The sequence below is a fragment of the Lonchura striata genome, chromosome 1 (genome assembly GCF_050655825.1).
Source record: "Lonchura striata isolate lonStrDom1 chromosome 1, ASM5065582v1, whole genome shotgun sequence".
In the NCBI taxonomy this organism is placed as follows: Eukaryota; Metazoa; Chordata; class Aves; order Passeriformes; family Estrildidae; genus Lonchura; species Lonchura striata.
Genome location: NC_140703.1, coordinates 37,133,769 through 37,156,852, shown reverse-complemented (window position 1 = coordinate 37,156,852; position 23,084 = coordinate 37,133,769). Strand labels below are relative to the sequence as shown.

The window sequence follows — 23,084 nt, the reverse complement described above, 5'->3', positions numbered from 1 at the left end:
GTGTATTTCAGCCACTGACTACCAGACTCCTTTCTCACAGTTCCTCACATTCATATTATTTCTAAAATGCATTTTCTCACAAAGCCTTGTACTGGAAAGAAAAAAAAAAATCAGGGACAGTGAGAGTGAGAAAAAGAGCAATGGTACAAAACCCAAACTGTATTTTCCTCAGCCTGTTTCTCTACCCTGATGCATTTCGTGTGGCCCCAAGCTGGCTCGGATCCCCTTTGGTTTGAGATAATGACCTGGCATAGAAATCAGCTGCTGAGTCATCCTGCGTCAGCAAGAAAGTATGAGAAGAAAAGGCTGGTGATAAACCCAGTATATGAAAGGTGGAAAGCCACAGATGTGTGTTTCCGATGGCTCTATCATCCGGTTGCATACAGAGAGTTTCTAAGTCATTCTGCTCTGAAAGATGAACCTGTTCAGGGAAACACAGAGCACTTATGTTTGGAAAAGACTTCTACTATCAAGTCCAACCATTAACCCTAACACACCATCAGGTCCACCACTAAACCATGTCCCTTTGTACCACAGCTACAAAGGATGGCAATTCCAACACTTCCCTGGGCAGCCTGTTCCAATCCTTGACCACTCTTTCAGTGGCAAAGTTTTTCTAATATCCAGACATTAGGAAATACCTATCCAGCTTCTCTGTATGCTGCATTGTAAGAAGAGTTTGATGCTGGAGTCTTCATATGAGGAAGGTACAGCCCCTAAACAAAGGCACACACAGTCCTGCAAAGGCATAGGTGTGGAAAATCCCAGTACACAAAGTGATGAAAGAGAATAGGAGAAGTAAACTATGTTTTCCAAAGTAATTCAAACCCTCTACCTCTCTAGTAGCTATAATAGCCTGATGTATTGGTGCTCTATGACTTTTCCTCTGTTTAGAAACATCACTGGAACAGGCTCCCCAAGGAAGTGGTCACGACACCAAGTTTACAGAGTTCAAGATGTGCTTGGACAATGCTCTCAGGCACACAGTGTGATTCTAGGGGTTGTCCTGTGCAGGGCCAGAAGTTGGACTTGACGATCCTTGTGGGTTCCTTCCAAAACAGGACAGTCTTTGATTCTGTGATAAATGATGATGTGATGCTTTGCCTGGTTGATTGTTCCCTCTTTTGACAGATTCAGCTTTATTTTTAAAAAAAAGTTTTTGAGGTACAGTTGTTTAGTAGTCCTTGTGGCGTATTTTAAACTCCAAAATAGAGACAAGATTAAAATTCCCTAAGCCCAGTATCTCTAGGAGAGAGTAGGTAAACAGCATGTTCAGAAATGGAAATCTGTCTTGGTTATTTTAACTTAAGCCAAATTTCAGGCATTCCCTTGACATTACAGGTATTAGTAAAGTACAGGTAGTACAGAAACACCCTTGGGTTCACTTTACTGTTCCCATTCACATTTGCCTGAAGTAGATATCAACATCTCCAGAATACTGAAAAAATGATGCCTTTTCTAAACAGAAGTAAAACTATGAAGATAACAGTTAGGAAAACAAACCAAATTTCGGATGAAATCTCTAATTCAATTCAGATCTGCTCAACTTCTAGATTTATTGCCAAACAGTGAAAGACACAAACTGTCCAACAAATCCTAAAGAGGAAACAGCAGCAATTTCAATGTGAAACCATCTGCAAGTGTGGTCTTCAGAAACCAGCAGATGACTTTAACACTCTCAAAGCATCAAGTTGTTAACTTTGTGCTATTTTGGCTAATTCCCAGTAATTAATATAACTCTTTATACTCTCATCACTAAAATTCTACTTTCCTGCTTGGCATTTGCTCATCCACTTGATCAAAGGCACAATTTATGACTCAGACTTCAAAGTAAAAATTTGTTTATTTGCTGTAAAAACTCTTTTTAGCCTTTTTAATGTCATCTAATCAATGATAATAATTTTATTAAGTCTATTATCAGGTTTAATGACCTTTTATTTTTGTTCTTTGGGAAGAAAAAGTTTCACCCAATATTGGCTGATCAAATCCAATGCAGCAATTCAGGTAGATGCATGTTAAAACTGTAGTGGGAGGAAGGCTTTGGAAAAATCAGCTAGGTACAATTGCTTTGAGAATGTGGTCATTTTCTGCAGAAAACACCTTAATCTAAAAAGCTGACTTCTATCTCTAATCTATGTAAAAGTCTCATTCTGTTCATGTTTGGAAGACAGATGCAATTTGGTGTTCATGAGTTTGTTGGTTAAAAAAATTGATTGCAGTTTCTTTGGCTCATAGTTTCTGTAAGTATTAATAGAACAAAAGCTGCCCAAAGTACTGCCATTTCAATGGGCAACTGAGATCCACTAGACTTGATAATATTCAACTGTATTTCACATTACTTTTGTTCAGGGGGAGGAGAATACACCTTTCAGGAGCAAGAAAAAAATGAAAAACAGTTCTTAAAGTCTATGTGCAACAAAGAGGAGTCAGGCAGTGCTGTGCTCCTGCTCTCCAAAGCAGCCAAGAAGCAGAATGAGGAATAAGAGTGCAGTTGTCTCCTACAGGAGGGTATCAATCATTACAGGTTCACAAATTTGGTACAAATTTGTACTTCATGGGTACCTTGAAGGATTAATAAGATTCATGTGTTTATGTAGGAATGGAAGTAAGAGAAATGTAGGAGAAGGAGAAATACAGGAATGGATCCTGTAAGCAAGTCAGAAAAAGGAACAGGAAAAGGAACATTGATCAACTATGGAAAAAAGAAATAATATCATGTGAAAGGAAAGACAACACTGTGAAAAATTAAGTTAGTAAACAATGCAGATCTTAAAAATGCCACCTGAGTCATCAAGAGTGATGACTATTTTTTTGACATTATTTCCAATTTCATCAGCTTCAGTAGCAATTTTTAAAGATTATTAAAAAGCAAGTAACATGATCTTCTGAAATGGATTGAAGGTAATCAAATAGCAAAAGGCATTTCCCATTAAAAAAATATTTTTGAGAGACGTCTTTTGAGAAGTCTCAATTAGCCATTGATACCAAGATCACAGAATCACAGAACCACAGAATGGTTTGGGTTGTAATGGACATTAAAGATCATTAAGTTCCAAGTTCCCTGTAAAGGGTGGGGAGATGATGTCACACAATATTGAGGTTGTGAAGATGTCACATAATAACAATCTCAGAAACTCTTATTTTAGACTAGATTCTTGAAATGAGTTGGAAAGTAACAACCAGTTCAGAAAGATTTTTCTTTCAGATGTCAAAATTCTGATTTTTTTACAGCTCCATAGTCCACAAAACTACATTACAGCAAGATTAAATAAGAGGTAAGAGAAATAGGAATTAAAAAAAAAAAATGGAAATTGCTAAAGCACTTCTTGGTCAGGCTGCCAAGATACCTTTAATAAGGTTTGACTAAAGTGATTCTTTTCATCTTGGAGGCTGCAGCTACCCAGAGCCCCTGGAACTGCAAACTTCTGCTTTCTTTTACACCTGGTACTGACAAAAGCCAGAACATTTTTGATGTGTCACATCATCAGATATATAAACACATGAATCTTCTACTGAGTGAGTGAATTATCAGTATATTCCTCAGTGAAAAAGTATCATGGAACTTTAGTGCTTCATTTAAATTGTTGAATACATTCCCAAGTGTCAGCAGCAGTCGAAGTCTGACAGAAGGGCATTTAAGCTACTGAGCTTAGGGAAACAACTGGTGTTAAACCTGTCTGACATGTCTGAAAAAAATCCCTCCTGTTACAGTCTGACTAATAACTCCAAGATGCTTTATTACACTTTTCAGCAGTAGGTCAGAAAACACTTTGGAAAAGTGGCAAACATCATTACAGATACTTTACAAATATTCTAGTACTTCTAGACTTGGACAAAAGAACTGGCAGAACATAGCAGTCCTATGCACATAACATCTAGTACTTAAACCACTGTGTATATTTCATGTATTTTAGATGGGAGAAAGAAAAGTCTTTATAACAGGCCATCTCTCAGTATTTTTTATATTCTATGAGTATTTCACATGGCCAACATATCAAGGAAAAAACTCAGAAAATTACAGGGAAGCAAAGAATAACCAGCACTATGCAAAGGATTAGAGAAAGACAGTGAGAGAAAAGGATTATTGGGTTTTCTTATTTACTTGATTATATGTGAGAGACATGGTGAGGAATATCTGCAATATGTCGGGCTTCACCCTCAGCCCCCCCCCCAAAAAAAAAAACAAACAAAAAAACCCAAAAAAACACCACCAAGAAAAAGAGGAACAAGACTATTGTTAAAAAGAAACCTGCTATTCAAAAAGAATAAAATATCAATCAGCTAATTAATGCTAATGGGTAAAGCACTCGGTAGATCAAGAACACAGAAAATCTCCTGAAACAGCAATTCAGATTAACATTTGAAAAGACCTTCAATACCTAGGAGGCCCATATAAAGTAAGCAGGGTCCATTGCCTGAAAATATTTTCAAATTCCTTTGAAAATTCCTGTCTTTATTCTTCAGGCAATTCTAACAACATATAGTGCACTAGTACGTACTGTCAGAACTTGCTCTGCTTGTGTCCATCAGAGGACAACATTTATTTTGCCGAAAAATAAAGGATTGCAATGCCTGAGGTTTAAGTTGCTGAGATTTTTCCAATTAAATCATCCACTGACAGAAGCAATTTTATTTGTTTTATTTTTATTCTGTCAGAAGCTAGAAAGATAACAAGATACTGTCTGCAACTACATAAATCATGTGGAAAGCCATCAATCAGAATGCCAAGGCAAAACATCAAGCACACAAAACAATAGGTTTAGCTGTGATGACAAAACAAAAAAAAATATCCTTCACTAATAACTGTTCTTCACTGTAACATTCAATTTTTGCACCATTTTAGGAATTTCTTTAGAGTAAGACAAGGGCTCAGAAATGAAAGACATTCCTGCCCACATGAAAATGAGACACAAAATATTGCTCAAAATGCTAATCTATAAGCTACTTATTTTGCCTTGAAACATAATGGAATAAAATCAAAATTCAGAGCTGCTTTTGCCACTTCCTTAAGAGCAGGAACAGACAGAGGCACATTTGTGATCTTCCTTTGTCTCTTTCTAATCCGATTGCATTTTTCTGTTAAAAAACATAGATTACAGATACAGACGTATGATATATGCTTATCTGCTGTTACAATAGGAGATAAGAGAAAAGCATTACATGATTAAACATGTAACAAGTGTTGTGTCTTAATGAAGCAACCTAGTGAATATTCAGTGGAATCCACTGAAGGACTGACTGCAGCGTGGGGCTTTGCCAGTGACTGCATACTGAAAGGGAGAAAGGGAGGGGGAAAAAGGACCAAACAGAACCAACTCCAAAACACAAAAGCTAGGAAGCTACTGGGTAGTGATCAAAAGTATTCTTATAAGATCATTGCTACTGAGCTCAGCCACCCTGGGGATAAAAAATGCTTCATGCAGATTAGCTATACTTATGAAATGCAGTCAGGGTAAGCAAAGAAAAGGATGCAAGATTAAATTTTAGATGGCTTGCTAATATATTCATGCATACATTAATATGTCCTCTATATAACCCAAATTAATTTTGTAACTGCGAGAGAAAACTTCAGACTGCTGTTCCTGACATGTAACAAAGCCTCAGCCTCTCTCAAGTCATCCACAGCTTCTAAAGAGCCTCTGAAATGCAGCATCTTTGCTTGCGAAGAACAGCCTGTGCTGTGCCACTGCCTCAACTCTTTGTCACACTTCAGCTGCAGAAATTAAAGCAAACTCAACCCTTTTTTTTCTTTTCTTTCCTGTTTGAACTTCATCTCTATCATAGGGCTCTTCCTCAGTAATAGGAATTAAGGGATCTCAGCGACCTGGAAAAAATAAATGTGGTTTCTTGCCACAGATAGATTATCCCCCCAAAACACCAGGAACTACATTTACACAGGACTATCAGGCACAGTAATGCTGAAAGCTGTAGCAATCAGCTTTCTCTGTGCAAACCTAGTTCCCTGGAAGCTAGGGATATTTACATTTCCTGGCCAGAGGACTTCCCTGCAATTGCTTAAACCTGGTCTAGAGGAAGGTGTCCCTGCCTAAGTCAGGGTGTTGGAATTAGATCATCTGTAAGGTCCCTTTCAACCCAGACTATTCTGTGATTCTATGGTTCAAAGCAGCTACACAGGTCTGTGGAGTGTATTTCCTTATACTGTTTTCCAGCTCTGGGCAGCAACATCTCAAGTTTATTATACATGACCCACTGCAACATCAGAAGAGTCTAGGATTTTGTTATTTTTACAGTACCCATGACCAATGCATGACTTTGGTCTTTATGCAAAGTCCAGTATCAAAAAAATAGTCCCAAAGTTTGTTGAATTGTGACATGAGACTGTTGCATCTGAAAAAAAAAAAAAAAATAAGAAAGCTATATGATATTTTGACCTTATTTATCCAAATTGTCTTCAGAACTCAGTTTTTATTGAAGTCAATGTTAATTCATGAAATAAATAGCTCTTGCCTAATTTACATTTTTAGACACAAAAAATTACTCTTTATGACAGTTTCCAGGAAGCTCAGGCTAATACATTTTTCACAGAATCATTAATCATCCAGGCTCATCCTCAGAGCATCTTTCCCTATTTTTGTTAACTTGTTGGACAAGCACAGCAACCCCTGTAGTGAGATCTGACTCACACCTGGACAGGGAAAGCTTTAGAGGTGGGGAAAAAGCTGCTTCATTACAGACAGGAAAGGGTGAGTGACAGATTCCAGAAGCCCTCAGTGGAATGACCTTCCTGCATTCAGGAGGATAAAAAGAAGAATGATGGATATTCAAGGAATACTACACACTCACTAGGAGACAGGAATTGGGAAAGAGAGACATCTGCCTTGGAGCAGAAACAAAACATCCTAGCCACACTAGATACAGAGAGTTTCAAAGAATCTTCTGGTCACTCATGGTGTGAAGGGCTCTGTATCGGGTCCAGTCCTGTTTAATACATTTATTGATGATCTGGATGAGGGGACCAAGTGCAAATTTGCAGATGACACCAATATGGGTGAGAGTGTTGATTTGCTGGAAGATAGGAAGGCTCAGAAGGGGAAAATGGTGAGGCTGGATTGATGGGCTAAGACCAACACAGTTTTATAAGGTCCTGCCCTCGGGGCACAACAATCCCAGGAGGGCTGCAGGCTGGGGAAGAAAGGCTGCAAAGCTGCCCACTGAAAAGGATTTGGGAGTGCTGGTCAACAGCAGCAGAACATGAGCCAGAAGAGTGCCCTGGTGGCCAAGGATGCCACTGACATCCTGGCCTGGATCAGCAATGGTGTGGCCAGGGCAGGAATTGTCCCCTGTACTCAGCACTGCTGAGGCCACACCTCCAATCCTGTGTTCAGTTCTGGCCCCTCACTGCAAGAAGGACACTGAGGGGCTGGAGCGTGTCCAGAGAAGGACAGTGGAGCTTAGGAAGGGTCTGGAGCACAAAACTGATGAGTGCGGCTGAGGGAGCTGAGGGTGTTTAGCCTGGAGAAGACGAGGTTCAGGGGGGACCTTCTCATTCTCTACAACACCTGAAAGGAGGTCACAGTCAGGTGCTGGTTGGCCTCTTCTCCCACACAACTGAACCTATGACAGGGGAGATTCAGGTTGGATATTAGGATTAATTTCTTCATGAAAGGGTTGTTAAATATTGGAATGAACTTTCCAGGGAAGTGGTAGAGTCACCATCCCTGGAGGTGTTCAAGAAATGACTGGATGTGACACTTAGCACCATGGTCTATTTGACAAGATGGTGATCTGTCAGAGACTGGACTCAATGATCTCAGAAGTCTTTTGCAGCCTAAATGATTCTGTGATTCTATGACTCAAGTAATGGGTAAGACAGGGCTTCCTGGCATTAAAAAAAAATAATAATAAAAAAAAATCTTTGTGCTCTGGCATTGGGAGACACAGCCCTCCTTCTGTAAAGCAATTTGTACACATGCCAATTTGTGGGTAACCTTAACTTTGTAGACTGCTGAGCCCATTTGTTCCATGTGGAGATGGTTTTTCTCCTCTCTCCACCGGAAAGTTTTTCCATCAATCCTGACTTTCTGCAAGCTGTCAGCAACCCAGGTGAGCTGCAGGACAACATCCTGGGACAGAAATAAAAGGAGAAATGGCCAGTGTGGCTCCTTCCCTTCCAGAAAATGAGGCTGTCAAAGATGAGGCAACTGAAGATGGTCATTACTGTTCATTCTTGTTTGGAAGTAACTTAGCTTAGTATAGTTATTCACCTGGTTCCTTGTTTTTGCTCAATTTCCACTGATGCTTACAGTTCAACCTGGCATTAAATTAGGAAATGGAGATAGCTGGAATAGCCTGACATTTAAAATGTTTGGACAACCAAGGAAATGAAAGATCCTTACAAGGATTTTTACTTTTCAACTTATCTTAACAAAGTGGACTATACTGAAAAACAAAAATAAATCTAACATCACAAAAATACTAGTAAGGTTCATTTAGGAGCCAGAGTTATTCATTTAATGAACACTGCTTAGCTCTATTCCTGGGAGGGAGGGGAAGAGGTACATATTTAATTTAGAGTCAGAACTTGTGCCTCTGACTTTCAGGTACAGTTGTGTTGAATTCAGATTTCCCAAAACACCAGGGATTCACAAGGCACTTTTTGCTGATTAGTACTTTTTAAACCATCTAAGAAAACTCTCAATAGTACACCATGAAGCTTTACAGATGCAGGCCAAGGAATTCTGAGCTTACTGCACCATCTCGTGTCAAACTAGGGGAAGTGCAAGAAAATTATTTTAAATTCTCTTTCCATTACACTACAGACGTTTTTTCTTCAAGAGATTATTAAAAAGCAATTCCATCACCTCCATAAGTTGAAAAGAACATTTATTATCTTAATATGGCAACTCTAAAAAAACTTCTTCAATGCTAGCATTTTCCCAAATGTTAATACATCCACGTAACTGAAATCTTCCTTTACAGCTTCAGTGTTTGACATTCAAAGTTGCTTAAACTGTAGAAAATTTTATCTTTTGCACACTAATAAGCAGATCAACCTTTATCAGAAGTTTGAATCTTTCTAAAATTAAGCATTTTTCAGAACTAAGTTGACTGCACATGAAATGTAAAGTAGAAAAGCAAAGTTAATGCAAAATACAATAAGGTGAAGAAGTGAAAAAGACAGGGAAAATAAAAAAAGGTCTGCTTTGCAGCAAAACTGCTCTTGCTTATTATTATCTTCTGAAAAGAAGTAATCTGGCTAGTGCATACTAGATTTTATGTACTTGGAAGATAAGAAAAACATGCCTACCTTCAATTTCAGAAAAACTATTCACATATCTAGACAATATTTATCATAATCAGTATTTGTGTACCTCAAAAATATTTCCAGAATATATGAGGACCACATTTCTTATTATTCAGCACATGAAACAAGCGCAAGGGTGTTGAAGAAAATTAGTTTTATGTTTCGGTTTCCAATACAGCCTCCTGAGGTAATCAATAATCATAGAATCATGTCATCATAGAATCTTAGAATGATTGGGTTGGAAGGGATCATCTTAAAGGTCATCTAGTTCCAGCCTTCTGCCATGTTCAGGGACAACTCCCACTAGACCAAGTTGCTCAACACCCCATCCAGCCTTGGCCTTGAACATTTCCAGGGATGGGGCATCCACAGCTTCTCTGGGCACCCTGTGACAGTGCCTCACCATCCTCACAGTAAAGAATTTATTCCTAATATCCAATCTAATAATCTAATAACAATGAGATCCACTAGGGTGTTTCTGGACTACATCAAACCACATAATCTGATATATGAAATTACTGTCAAATTCTTTAAAAATGTGTCTACTTCAAAATTTAAGATGTATCTGTTCTATGCAAACATGGGCCATATCAAGCATTTTGAATAATAGGTGTTAATAAAAATATGGTCTAAATGCTTCCACTCTAAGTGTCAGAAAATGCTTCAAGAATCTCTAGAATGTTTTACCTGGAGATACACACAGGGGAATAGACAGGCCTATGATTTCTCTGCTTGAACTTCAACCATCCACACAACCTTCCTCTGTAATCATGCAAGTCTGTGCTCAAACTGACAAGGTGGATTATGGATGCACACTGAGATGTTCACTGAGAGCTGGGGAGCAGGGTGATGGCAGCAAGCAGTCTACATGCACAGACAAGGTGTAACACCTATGGCTTCCACAGGTGGCTGTGAGCACTGGTCAGTTGTGAGGGCTAGAATCAGCCAGCCCAAAGGGAACTTTTATAACTGCATCATCTTTGCAGATTTCTTTCCAAATGAACAAAAATATATGGAAATAAGCAACTCTTTTATTCTGCCAAAGTCAAGTCACTTAGGAAAAGTGATGTGATTAGGATGGACATGTGGCTTGGTCTTGGGAAAACATTTTGGTTCCAAAGCATCTTAACTGCATTATTTTTTATGCTAAAACTTTCATTTTATGATAGTATTTTAAAACAAATATTGGGTAATCATCCTGTCATCAGGGCATCATGCAGCCACTAAACACAAAAGACTACTTCAAAACTTGCTGGAGAGGTGCAGCCTGGTGTTGCAGTCCCTACAGAGAAATTCAGGCAGTGAAATGCAGCCAGGCAGTGACTTAACTCCACCCAGGCAGGCAGCCAACGTGCTTGTTGGCCTGGGTGAGTGGGCAGATGGACAATCCTAATGGCACACAGGACATGATGTGATTCCTGGTGCTAAGGAAACTTCCCAGTCTGACCATTCACAGACTCTACCAGTCACACTCCCAGCACCAGAAGCTGCACCAAATGCATTCCTCAGCACCTGCTACAAGCAGACTCATGACCTTCATGTACACATATTTTTCTTTTGCACCAAATGCTCTGACCTGCAACCAGAAAAGTGAGGCAGAATTAGTCAAAAGCCCTTGGTGCAGTTTCCTGACAGCGTTATCCTGCTGCAGTTGCCAGTGTCTTCTCACTCTTTAGAAATCACCTGACAGTATTTGGACCACAGTATTTGTTATTTCTCCTCAGAGCAGGATTCCAGCAGTTCCACCTCTCACAGGAGTCAATGAAATATTTAAATTGCAGGCATTTTCCAGTTAATCTTTAAGAATCCATTATTTTACATTTCTAGGAAGGCATGCTATGAGTTAAGAGGCAGCTTTTGCTATTATTCAGTGCAGCCATGTTCACACAATACTGCTGAGGAGATGGCAGAAAACTTAATGATATCAGGCTATTTGTTAGAAAGTCTGTAATTCAAGACAATAACCAATTCTGACTAGATTTTGGAGTGTTCACAATGGTATTTCTCAACTATATGGAAATCACTGTGACCAAAAGCTTCTGAACAGGGATTTCAGTGAATTGCCAACAATAAAAGTGAATCCAAAGCAGGTATTTCAGATAGGAAGGGCAACACAACGCCATGAGCTCTAGAAGAAGAATTCCTCCGGCTTCCTGAGCTTATTCTCTACTGAAGGTTAAAAGATGGGACATAGCAGGGGAAAGGAAGCAGGAACTTCAAAGCCATTTGAAGAGACAAACAGCTAAATTTAGATTAAATGTCAGGCATGAGACTATTAAGTGGAAGATATAAGAACTGTGAATCTGAAGGAAAGAAGGGAAAGAGACAAAAATCCTCATGCAAAAGGGAGAACTTGCAAGAGACACTGATTTCCAAGAGGAAATACTATGCTATAAAGCTCCTGTCCTACCATCAATTCAGAAAATAGCAGCAGACAAGTTTGTCCTGTTACAAGAGCAAATAAGACTGGGAGTTTTTCAAGGCAATTGTGCATGTCTGGGGATACCCTTCACTTCACAAACAAGCTTTTTGACATCATTGCTACACCCTCCGCTTATGTAGCCTTACACGCTCAGGATTATGTAGCCTTAGTTGAAAGTCTCCAAATGTAATCACAATACTCAAAGAGTTTTAGAGGAATGGGGATGTTTCCTTCCCAGGCCAGAAATTGCTTGGTCTGTGATTGTTCCCTGATGCTAGACAGAGGCTTCATGGAGGTAATCTTTCCAAATAACTAAAGTGATAGTCTCAGCACAAGATGATCTATTACTGCTTGGTACTGTTGGCTTCTGCAGTAAAAGTTAGGTAAGTAACCCAGAAAAATGCTAAAACCTCAAAAGACCAACATCATACAAACTAAACACAGGACCAAAAACAGCAAAGGACAAAGATTCATTCATGTGGCTATTCCACAAAGGCTCAATGAACAGCAACTATAGGCACATAAATCTTTTATAATAAACACTTCCTTTCACTTGTAGCCACACTGTAAACACTCTGCTAGGCAAGCAGTGCCCATTTCACAGGCTTTGAGCACCAGAGGGAGCAAAGTCCATCTGCCTTGTTTGCTGCTTAGATAATTGCTGGAATAAAACTATTACCAGAACATCACTGCCTCTAGTAAAGAATATTATTCTTTTCTTCACTCCTTCCCAGGCCTAGTAGAATCTAAAATAGAAAACCCATCATGCTAATCACTGCACCTATTCTCCTAGAGAAGCTCTAGGAATATTTTCTAACTTAGGCATTCTTATTAAAGGACAAATGTAAATTTACAGGAATGGATTCTTTTTTGGTTATTATACAGGTTCACCAGGAAGAGAAACATTTTGGCCCAACAAGATATATCAGAGGACACCAGACCCACATACAGCTAAAGCTTCTATATTTTATAAATAGCCTTAGTTAACAGAAAGATATCTCTACAGCACTCTGAATTGCATCAAAACCCACAGAAAACTGCAAGTGCTTGAGCAGCAAGGATATGAATAGAGGCAAATGAGCTCCCTTTTCAGATAACTTGTGAATTTGATACAGCTTTCTGAGAGATTAAAAAACTAGTTACATTTACAGTATTTTTTTATCAATTTCTGAACAAGGATCATCAGGAAGGGAAGTCTGCCATTTCAAAATCACCGCGATATTGAAGCCGAGAACCTACATTATTCCTTTCACAGTGTACAGAAAAACGGGCTCATTTGCCAGGAATTATTTTTACTCAAGCAAAAGCCTCACTCAAAGCAGAAAGCTCACATCTCTATACAAAGCTCTGTCAACTAAACTATCACCTGTTCCAGTAAAGTAAGCTTTAAAAACCCATCACAGGAAAATCAATCTGCAATGATAGATTTCAGAAAGCAGCTTGTCTGTTTGTACAACAAAATAAGTTTCCCAGGTATTTCATGGGACGCGTTTTCTCGTATTTGACTAAAGCCATGAGCTGTATGGATCCTACCTTCAAAGGAGAAATGTGCGACTGTAAGACGTATCCATGGACATTCTCTATTTGAGACAAGTTCTTCTCTGACACATGAACAAGCTCTGGGCCTCTCACTTCGTGGGTTAAACGAGGCAAGGTATGGTCATGTGGAGCATCTTCATCTTGATAGCGATATTTCTAGAGGAAGAAAACATCAAGGAAGAACAAATAAGCTTTTAGGAGGTAATTCCTATATTTTAATATAATTGTGAGATAACAAAAAAAAAAAAGATTCAGTAGACAATAATCATCAGATTTCCTAGAGTATTCTGGAGACAATGAGCAATTCTTTTTTTATCATTGTATCAAAGAAAGAAATGTGGTATATGTCACTGATACACAAGATTTTCACTATCAAATAGACATTTGAGATGACACACTGATAATGAAGAAAAAGAGATGTCAATCAGCTAAGCTGTAGTGTCAGATCACGTTTCACATCCCTGTGTTAATAATTAGAGTTCTATGGCCCTTCTCTGCAAAATACTTGGGTTATTTTCCACTTGGCAGTGTGTACTCTGATGCTGGAGAGCACACACATACTTCCATAAAGGCACAGTCCCACAGAAGATTCCCCCACAGTAAAATTCTATCCTTAAGCCCTTCTTCTCCATGGAGAGGCAACATGAGGGGCTTGTCCAAGATCCCAAATGAAGCTTGTAACAACAAAGAACACAACCCTAAAAATTAAATTAAATTTCCCGATCTGTTCTCCAGCCAGAATGCTTTGTAAAAAGTCACCATCCCTCAGCTGTGTCCTGAGGAGGTTGTTATTGGATAAAAGCCTAAGATATGTTTGTACAGCCGTATAAGAAGAATAAGTTTGAAGCCCAGGTACATGAACATCCCAAAGAAGACCTCTCCATGCAGCAGACCTTTCTGCTGCTTGTCCATTTCACTTTGACCACTCAGCTATGGAGTGATATTTCATTTACTCATCCCTCCTAAGGAAACCACCCCAGTGTATCCCTGCCTTCAATATTATGAATGGAAATATTTCAGCAGTTGCCAATTATTTTCAGAATACACATGTGGCATGATTTATTCTCTTCGTTTCTGGGATAGGCCTGCAGCCCTTCACATATTCACTTTTTACATAACATAATTAATGAATATATTAAATGATTGGCACCAGCCAAATATTATTTGGCCAAGAAGCTATCAGCCTAATAGATAGTACTCCAGCCAATGTCACATTTAAGGCTTGGCACACAGATCATTTAAGCCACAAGCAATCAATTATTTTTTTAATCGAGTGAGTACTCTTTCGAAAAAGATGACTACTCTGAGACATCCTCTTTTAAGTGAGTCATTTGCTGAAACATAATTAGAAGAAATAAGAGCAGAATACCAAAATCATCTCATTAACTCAGGAATGGGGAAAATGGAAAAGTCCAGTGGCTACTTCATAAAGAGACAAGACAGCAATGACAGAAGCCATAAGAAGCTCTATCATAGAACATCGAACCATTCAGGTTGGAAAGGATCTTTAAGATCAGTGAGTCCAACCATCCAATTCAGCACTGCCAAGTCTACCACTAAACTATGTCCCAAAGTGCCATATATACATGACTTCGAAATACCTCCAGGGACAGTGAGTCAACTACTTCCCAGGCAGACTGTTCCAGTGCTTGACAGCCCTTTCAGTGACAAAATTTTTCCTAATGTCTAATCTAAATCTCTCCTGGCACAACTTGAGGTTGTTTCCTCTTATCCTATCAGTTATTATTTGGCAAAGAGACCAACGCCCACCTCACTACATTCTCCTTTCAGACAGTTGCAGAGAGTGTTAAGGTCCCTCCTGAGCCTCTTTTTCTCCAGGCTAAACACCCACACCTTCCCAGCCACTCCTCATCAGACTTGTGCTCCAGACCCTTCCCCAGGTCCATTGCCCTTCTCTGGACACGCTCCAGCCCCTCGGTGTCTTTGTTGTAGTGAGGGGCCCAAAACTGAACACAGGATTTGCAGTGTGGCCTCACCATTGGTGACTACAGGGGGACAATCACTGTCCTGGTCCTGCTGACAACATTTTGCAGATACAAAAAATTAAACACATATAGATACATATACACAGGCTTCCCACTTCTCACAAGTTCCTGATTTTCTGGGTGGATGTGGGAAGAATGGAGTCCCTCCCACTATAAGGATTGAGAGCTGCACTGCAAAATAGGACTTGGAGGTTCTTGTGGATGATAAGTTGGTCATAAGCAAACAGGGAATGCACATCCCAGAAAGCCAGCCTCATCCTGGGCCGCATCAAAAGAGGTCAGGTCAAGGGAAATGTTTCTCACCCCGTACTCTGATCTTGTGGCACCCCACCACCTGGAGCACTGCACCCAGCTCTGGGGTCCTCAGCACAAGAAAGACATCCACTCCTCTGTAACTATTACAGCCGATAAAGAAGAAGGCTATGAAAAGGATCAGAGGGATGGAGCACCTCTTCTATGAAGATAGGCTGAAAGAGCCTGGTTGTTCAGCCTGGAGAAGGTTTCAGGGTGAGACCTTCCAGTAATTTAATGAAGGGAGAGGGATTTTTTTTATGTAGGCATGTAGTGACAGGATAAGGGGGAATGGTTTTAAACTGTAAGAGGTTTTGATTACATATTAGGAAGAAATTCTTCCTCAGTGTGATGAAGCATTGGAACAGGATGAAATTCCACAGGGAGTTTATAGATACCCCATCCTTGTAAGGGATGTTTGAGCCCAGGTTGGATGGTGTCCTAAGCAATCTCATTTAGAGGATGTGTGGATGTCATCCCTGCCCTTGCAGAGGGTTGAATCTTTAAGGCCCCTTCCAACCCAAACCATTTTACGTTCTATAATTCATTATATGGTTATATATTTCATTATATATGATTAATTTGATTATATATAATATATTATTATAGACACATACATTCACACACACACATATATATGTGTGCATATAGATATACATATATAAAACATATATGCTATTCTTTCCAGCTCATTTTTGCAGTTTTACACAGCCAGAAGCAGTGTGATGCGGCCATAAGGAGAGAACATCTCTTTGACCATCACTTAATCCTTTCCCCATCACCACACTGCAGTGTAGCTTCTGCATAAACAGGAGCCAAAACCCAGAGGAAATTGATTCACCCTGAACCCTGTGCTCCCAAAGAGCAGAACACTTGTGTGGCTCTCCAGTGATAGACTTGCTTTATAGTTTGAATTGATCTATTTATCCAATAAATTTACATTCACAGGACAACTTCAGTAATATCCATGTTTATGTTCCATCAACGGAAACATTTTCAGAACAGATTTCAACCGTTCTATTGATCTTTGTCTCCCTCCCATCCCAAGCCCAGCCTCTCCTTCTTCACTAAGTATGAGCTGAGAACATTTCTGGGTCAATCCTTCTATGGGTTTTCCTCATGTTCTTAGCACCAAACTCATTGATTTTCATACATCTTTCCTCCTACAGCATCTCTTCATTGAAATGCTTCCAGCTGTGAACTGAAACAGCTTGACACAGCAAAAAGCCAGTGGTAAGGCTGAAAATACCAAACCAGAATTAAGACACTCCTGTAGAAATGTCTCATTCATCTCCATCATCCTGTTCTGATGAGGTCCTGCAAATGTCCTTGAAAAAAACTCATTCCCTAGAAACCTTTCTTTAAGGACTAATTCAAATTTCTGGAGGGAAAAGAATGATTGCACGGATATGCTACTCTTCATTTGACAAAAGAACAGGTGGATGTCTTATGATAATTAAATTACAAATCAGTGCCTGCTGCTGATGGTATTGTACGCTGCCAACTAGCATTAGATATTTAAAATCCTCTGTAATTACCTATAATGGGGGTGTGGAGTGTGCTGCTGTGAATTTTTAATAGGAACGTGCCTTTTTATAAGAGATCATTCTCTCTACAGTGTGAGGTTACTACAGTATCACTGTTCCTCACATCCTACTGTCTAAAGGAGCATTTCCAAGGTTGTGATTGCCAAAGAGATGTCAGCTAGACAGAACTGAAGACATGAATCCAGTAGGAGGTAATGGTCAAAAACCTTAAATTTCAACAAAGGTAGTTCTCAAATTACAATAACCAGAGGACTGCACTGGCATGAAAATACAGATGTTCTTATGACCTACTTTTGACAGATTGACAATAAATCAAGGTAGCATGGAATTTGTCATTAAATTTTGGGCCAAAGGGAACTGGTATTTTTACAAAAGTTTATTGCTTATTTTTTATTTCTGTCATTGCCATCAGTTTGCATAAAATGCAAATAGAACATTTCATTTTATATCAGGTCAAATTGACCTAAGCTGCTGAATGTGGCCCAGTTGGAGTTGCCATTCAAAAACACATGTCCCTGGTTCTCTACACAGCTCTTTGGCTGGGCCACACTCCAATTCATCACACATTCCTGCTGCTTGCAATAGGAGGACTGCAAAAGGAGGGAGATGATTGTGTCAGAGGAGTCCCAGGCTATGCAACATCCTATGAAATAAGCAGCCAATGAATCCTGGTCTACAGAGATTCCTGACCTACTAGAAAACACCCTGAAATGTCAAGAGACACATAAGCAAAAAATCTATATTGTTTTTCACTTAGCCAAACCTTCATAGTAGAAACAGCTTATAGATGTTAATAATGGAAAAAAATACCACCACATACTATGAGATAAAAATCCATTTATGAGTCAATCCCACTCCCAATCACTATTCAAAGCCAGTGTGCTAGCCAGTGGCCAGTATATGATGTTTTATCTTGGGAAACAATAGAAATTCTAGCAGTTTTAGCTGTAACACATCAGCATTTTGAGTCTTGAATATAATTTCTGTTTTACAGTCTTCCTAAGGAGGGGCCAGACCTCTGCTCCTTACAAGCTGTGATTCTTCATATAAACCATTTAACAGTGAGACCACAGGGAAAGGAATTTCTGCAGAAAATTTCCCACATGAGACAATGACCTCTTACAGATCCAGTTGTCCCACTGCAATCTGGAAATAGGCAAGGTATGCAACTGAGTCCCAGTACTACCTTCTTAATTCTGACTTACTTGCCTTTTCTCTCAAACCAGCATTTGAGCTACTTTGCAGCTCCCAAGTAGGTTAGCCCCATTGCTGGTCATCTTCTGGAACCTGGACATGGGAACTACCTTTGAACAGGGCAAGCATCACCCACCTTCTGCATGAGATTAGGTCCAGGATTCAACACACTGGATTTTATGAGAGAGGTTTTGGATGCCCCATCCCTGGAAGTGTTCAAGGCCATGTGGGATGGGGCTCTGAGCAACCTGGTCTAGTGGAAAGTATCCCTGCCCATGACAGGGGGGTTGGAAATAGATAATTTCTAAAGTCTCTTCCGACTCAAACCATTCTAGGATTCTGTGATCTTTTTTCAGCATTAGCAGCCAACAAAAAATGAAAAAAACATAATGGACTTGGTCTATTTAGACAAATGAGGAATCAGCAAAATCCCACCAAAAAAATGTTAATGTCACCTTATCCTACTTTGGTGCTCGGTGTTTTCTTTGGTCTTCAGTGTGTTGAATTTTACTGTCACTGCTCTCCAAAGACAGCAAATTTCAATGTCATACCAATGAGCATCTTTGGAAAACAAACTTTACAATTTGTACACACAAATCATTGGGCATTCATCCAATCATGAGGAGAAATAATATTACTCATCCAACTGATTGCAAATGAGCAACACAGCTTGAATTCTGAATATTTGCAATCAATCTATAGAGTAAAAAGAGAAAAAAAATACTCTTCTCATTATATAAAATGGAAGAAATCACAATCTGCTTGCCAAGAGTGTGGAAGTAGATTAGGAAGCTTAAATCATTGAATAATTATACTTATTGTGAATGACTTGCTCTTTTGCTTATCAAGTAGATTTCCAACAAGCTTGTCACTATATCACAGCAATACCTTCCATCCAAGAAGCCCAAAGAGCTTTACAAGCGGCAGTCAAGACTGATAACATCCTGTTGATGTGCATCATCTAAAGGTGGGTAAAATTAGGCACAGAAATGCAGCAACTTGTTCAAGGTCACAGAGAGAATCAGTTCATTTAGCAGTAGTAGAACTTAGGGGATTTTTCCAGTCTCCTCTTTTAGTCCAAGATCTAGAGCACTTACACTGACTTTAATAGCAATGATAATTATTATTATTTAAACATAAGGTTGTAGGTTTGCTGATGCCATTGTAATTTATTTTTATGGTTTTTTCCTCACAAATGTTCCAGGATGAAGCAGTCTTTCTAAAGTCAGGACTTAGGTTTTGGTCTGTCTTAGTGTAATAGATAGTAGTACTTTGGGGTGATTTACAGTGTGCTATCTCTGAGAAACATATAGTGAATTTTAGAAGACAAAAGGTTTCCTTCTCTAAGAGCCAAATTAGTTCACAGAAATAAAATTATCAGTGCTGAATACTGAGAATTTGCATGTATTTTTCATTTAGTACAAACCAGAAGTTTATTTTTTTTTTTGAAGGAGAAAGAAAAGTATAATTTCTTATCTCAGTTTACTGAAAGCACCAGGTTTTTGCCCGTAGCAGGGAGTATATTCTTAGTTAAAAAAAAAAAAAAAAAAAAAAAAGGCAGCAAGTATAATGCAGTGGAACAAATGTGTTTTATGGTATTCTCATAATCTTTTTTTTTTTAACCCTAAAATATTTTATTTTTCATGATGAAAAAGAAGTGAGATGAGCAGTAGCTAAATACCTCTTCATTTTATCAGCTGGAGGTAGTTGCACCTTTTCCTCACAAGATGGCACAGTAACCATCGAGTTAAAGAATACTCTCACTTTGAACTATGATATTTTGCAGGGAAAAAAATAAGTATTTATGCAATGTCATAAAACTTCAAATTATTCTTATTTTTAACTAACCTGATATAAAATTATTAAACAAAAAAGAAAAGCAGAAACCTTTTATAGTAAGCATACATAAAGAAGCAGTGATCATAAAGCTGGCAGATGGAAAAAAGTTTAAACAGTTCATAAAAGTATCAAAAAATTACAAGCAAGTAGAAATCTATCAGTTTTTGTAAGCTTTAGAATGAACAAAACCACTATGTATTGACAAGATTGAGACTAGCCCAGAATTCTGCATTCCTCCAGGAATTCTAAATCCTAATTAAAACCGCCTGCATGCAAATCTGTACCATGAGGTATTCAGCTCCATATGCTGCATCACATTTTGGACCTGTTAACAGCATCAGTTTAGCCCTCTGGAGGCTGCTACTTGCTATCCAATAATTTAAAATAGATTTTTAACTTGAAGTGCCAATATACAAAAAGACATCCTAAGGGGGTGGCTTTGCTTGGATTAAATGGTGAACGTGGCTGCAGAGTACAAAAATCAGTAACAAGTAAAAAAGAAAATACAGCTAATACTGATTGTTTATCTAAGGGGAGCAAAGGAATGGTGTGGGTGAAACTGCACCATTTATCAGCATCAGGCAGTAGCCACTTCTCTATCCCTCTGTCCTGCAATAACATCACTTGCTTGCTCCTTTTTATAATTTTTCAACTATTCCACTCAAAGTATTTTTTTTTCTGGTATGTCCATGTTCCCCCAATTTCTGTAGGAACCTTCCTGCCTCTGCAGTTCCTCTGTTTTCTCCTGCAGTTCCCTGTGCAGCCCTAGATGTACATCCCCATTGATCCCTCTAATTCTGCTGCTGCACTTCCCCAGCACGGAGGTACTGAGCCTCATAAATTCTCCTTTTCCACCCCCTGCCTACCCTAAAGAGCAGCTTCTGGCATGGGGATGACTGTGCTGAGGTTACAGCTGAGCATTTGGAGGGGCAGAGCTGGGAAATGCTGTCAGTTGCCATGTCTCAGTTTCCCTGCCAATAAGCCTGCGGTGGGAAAGCAGCCTGGCAAAACTGACACCCGAGGTTTACATCAGAAGAGTACAAAGTAATCACGGACTGTTATAAATAAATAATGCACTAGCAGTGCCTGAAACAAAAGATAAAAGAGAAATAATATAAAAACCACAGAACTAATGGCTTGCCCCTCTTGTGCTTTCTGTACCAAAGATATATATTTTAATTTAGTCCAGCAGCACGTGACACAGCAGGCCATTTGTGTGTTGCAGCTGAAACCTTCTCCCCTGTCTTCACACAGGAATTATGTATCTGTGGGATTCCAGTATCATTTTTCACAGAAACAGGGGGATCCTGCTGAAAGGCTCTATGAGGCAAAAGGATGCTCTCAGGTTAAGACAGGTGAATGCTGTTGTAGATAACTGCTTCTATTCTTGCTTTTTCTACAGAACTCTTATGCAATGCTAGGCTTTTCACAAAACATAACTTTCCACAGCCGTAGAACGGAGACATTCCTCACTTTCAAATGCCCAGCAAGCCACAGATGGCCGTTTTTTGCAGAAGTGCTGAGCATCAGCAGCTTTAGCTGAAATCAGTGAGAGATGGGCTTTGCACAGGAGAAATACCATGGAATCCTGTGCCCTCAGTCACCTGCGCCCTAAAGTTCTTCCTCATTCTGCCTGTTGCCTCTTGTCCCACTGCTCAGCACTAGGGAGCAGAGCCTGGCTCCCTCCTCTTGACACACTCCCTTCAGGTACTTCCACACATTGAAAAGGTCCCCTCACAGGAAAACCAATGAAAAAATTAATAATGGAGCAGCTGGAACTGCTTGCATTAAATAATGCATGAAGACATATGTTGAATGTAAAATGCCATATGAAGTATCACTCCACATACTGAAAAAAGAAGAAAGCTCATGAAAACAAAAGTAACCGTGTAATTAAAAATGTAATAGAGTTGGTGTATATTATAATACTACATTACAATATATGGCCACAGAGGGCCTGCAATAAAATTGCTTAGACCATCTCAATTCTTGCATTTCCTAAATCTGAGTGGCTAACTTTATCACCCTGCCATCCCTTAACAGTTCTTTGAACACAAAGTATACACACATAAAAATACCTCATAAATTTTAATAACATTCCTGCTTATTCTAGCGTGAAGAAGGTATAGAGATAAGTATTTTTCAGTATTTGTGGAAAACTATCTTCTTAAATACAAATACAAATGCTTTGTGTACATAAGCTTGAAAATCTCACTGTTGTCACCTTGATGAACTTAGACCATTAGCTCTGAAGATAAAATTCTATTCCTACAAAGCAATTTATGTTGGAGCTGAATAAGTTATTACTAGTCTCAAATATCCTTCTTATCAGTTCCCTCTTTGAAAAGCTATGAATTTTACCAACAGAAAGATGGATTTAGTCCAGTTTAACTAGATGTTCAATAGGCCAGTAAAAAACATTTGTGTTAGGTGCATTTGCATGTTTTTGACACATAAGGCTTGAGTTAAACATTTCAATAGCAGGGCAGTTACTGAAAAAACAGCTTTGGGCTTTTGCGTCTTAATCCTTCCACAGCTTTTCAATACAGCATAATTGTGGTAAAATAATCTACATTTTCAGATACTTTAATAAGCCCTGGTTAGTGCACAAGCAGGCAAATAGCTGTTATTGTAAACAGAACACAGAGAAACATCAAGATATTACATTAACAAGGGAATATTTGCTTTACTGAGGCCATTGCAAAAGCCGGTATTTCCACATTTCATCTCTCCACAGGAACCTAGTTCCTGATCTAGGCAGTTTATGGTTCCAGGGGAAGCTCCTTCAGCTCAATGATCTGATGGTGACACATCAGGATAAAACTCCACCAGGTCAGGGGCTGGGCAGGAAGAGAGTATCCCATTAAACTGCAGGTATACTGAGCTCAGTGTAACGGGAAAATTGCTTGGGTTTACATCCTCTGATGAATTTATCACTCCTTGGACCATACTTTACCTGAAATGAAGAGGGAACATCCTAT

General features: G+C 39.1%; 1 protein-coding gene across 14 annotated transcripts in view; it reads right to left on the bottom strand.

The window, feature by feature from the left end:
• Positions 1–23,084, bottom strand: part of DLG2 (discs large MAGUK scaffold protein 2) — a 982,636-nt gene that overhangs the window by 513,450 nt on the left and 446,102 nt on the right. For all 14 annotated transcript variants that reach the window (XM_085593066.1, XM_031505123.3, XM_085593076.1 and 11 more), the window contains one exon: positions 13,221–13,382. In XM_085593066.1, the coding sequence (XP_085449192.1) occupies positions 13,221–13,382 (162 nt within the window). The remainder of the gene's footprint in view (positions 1–13,220; positions 13,383–23,084) is intronic.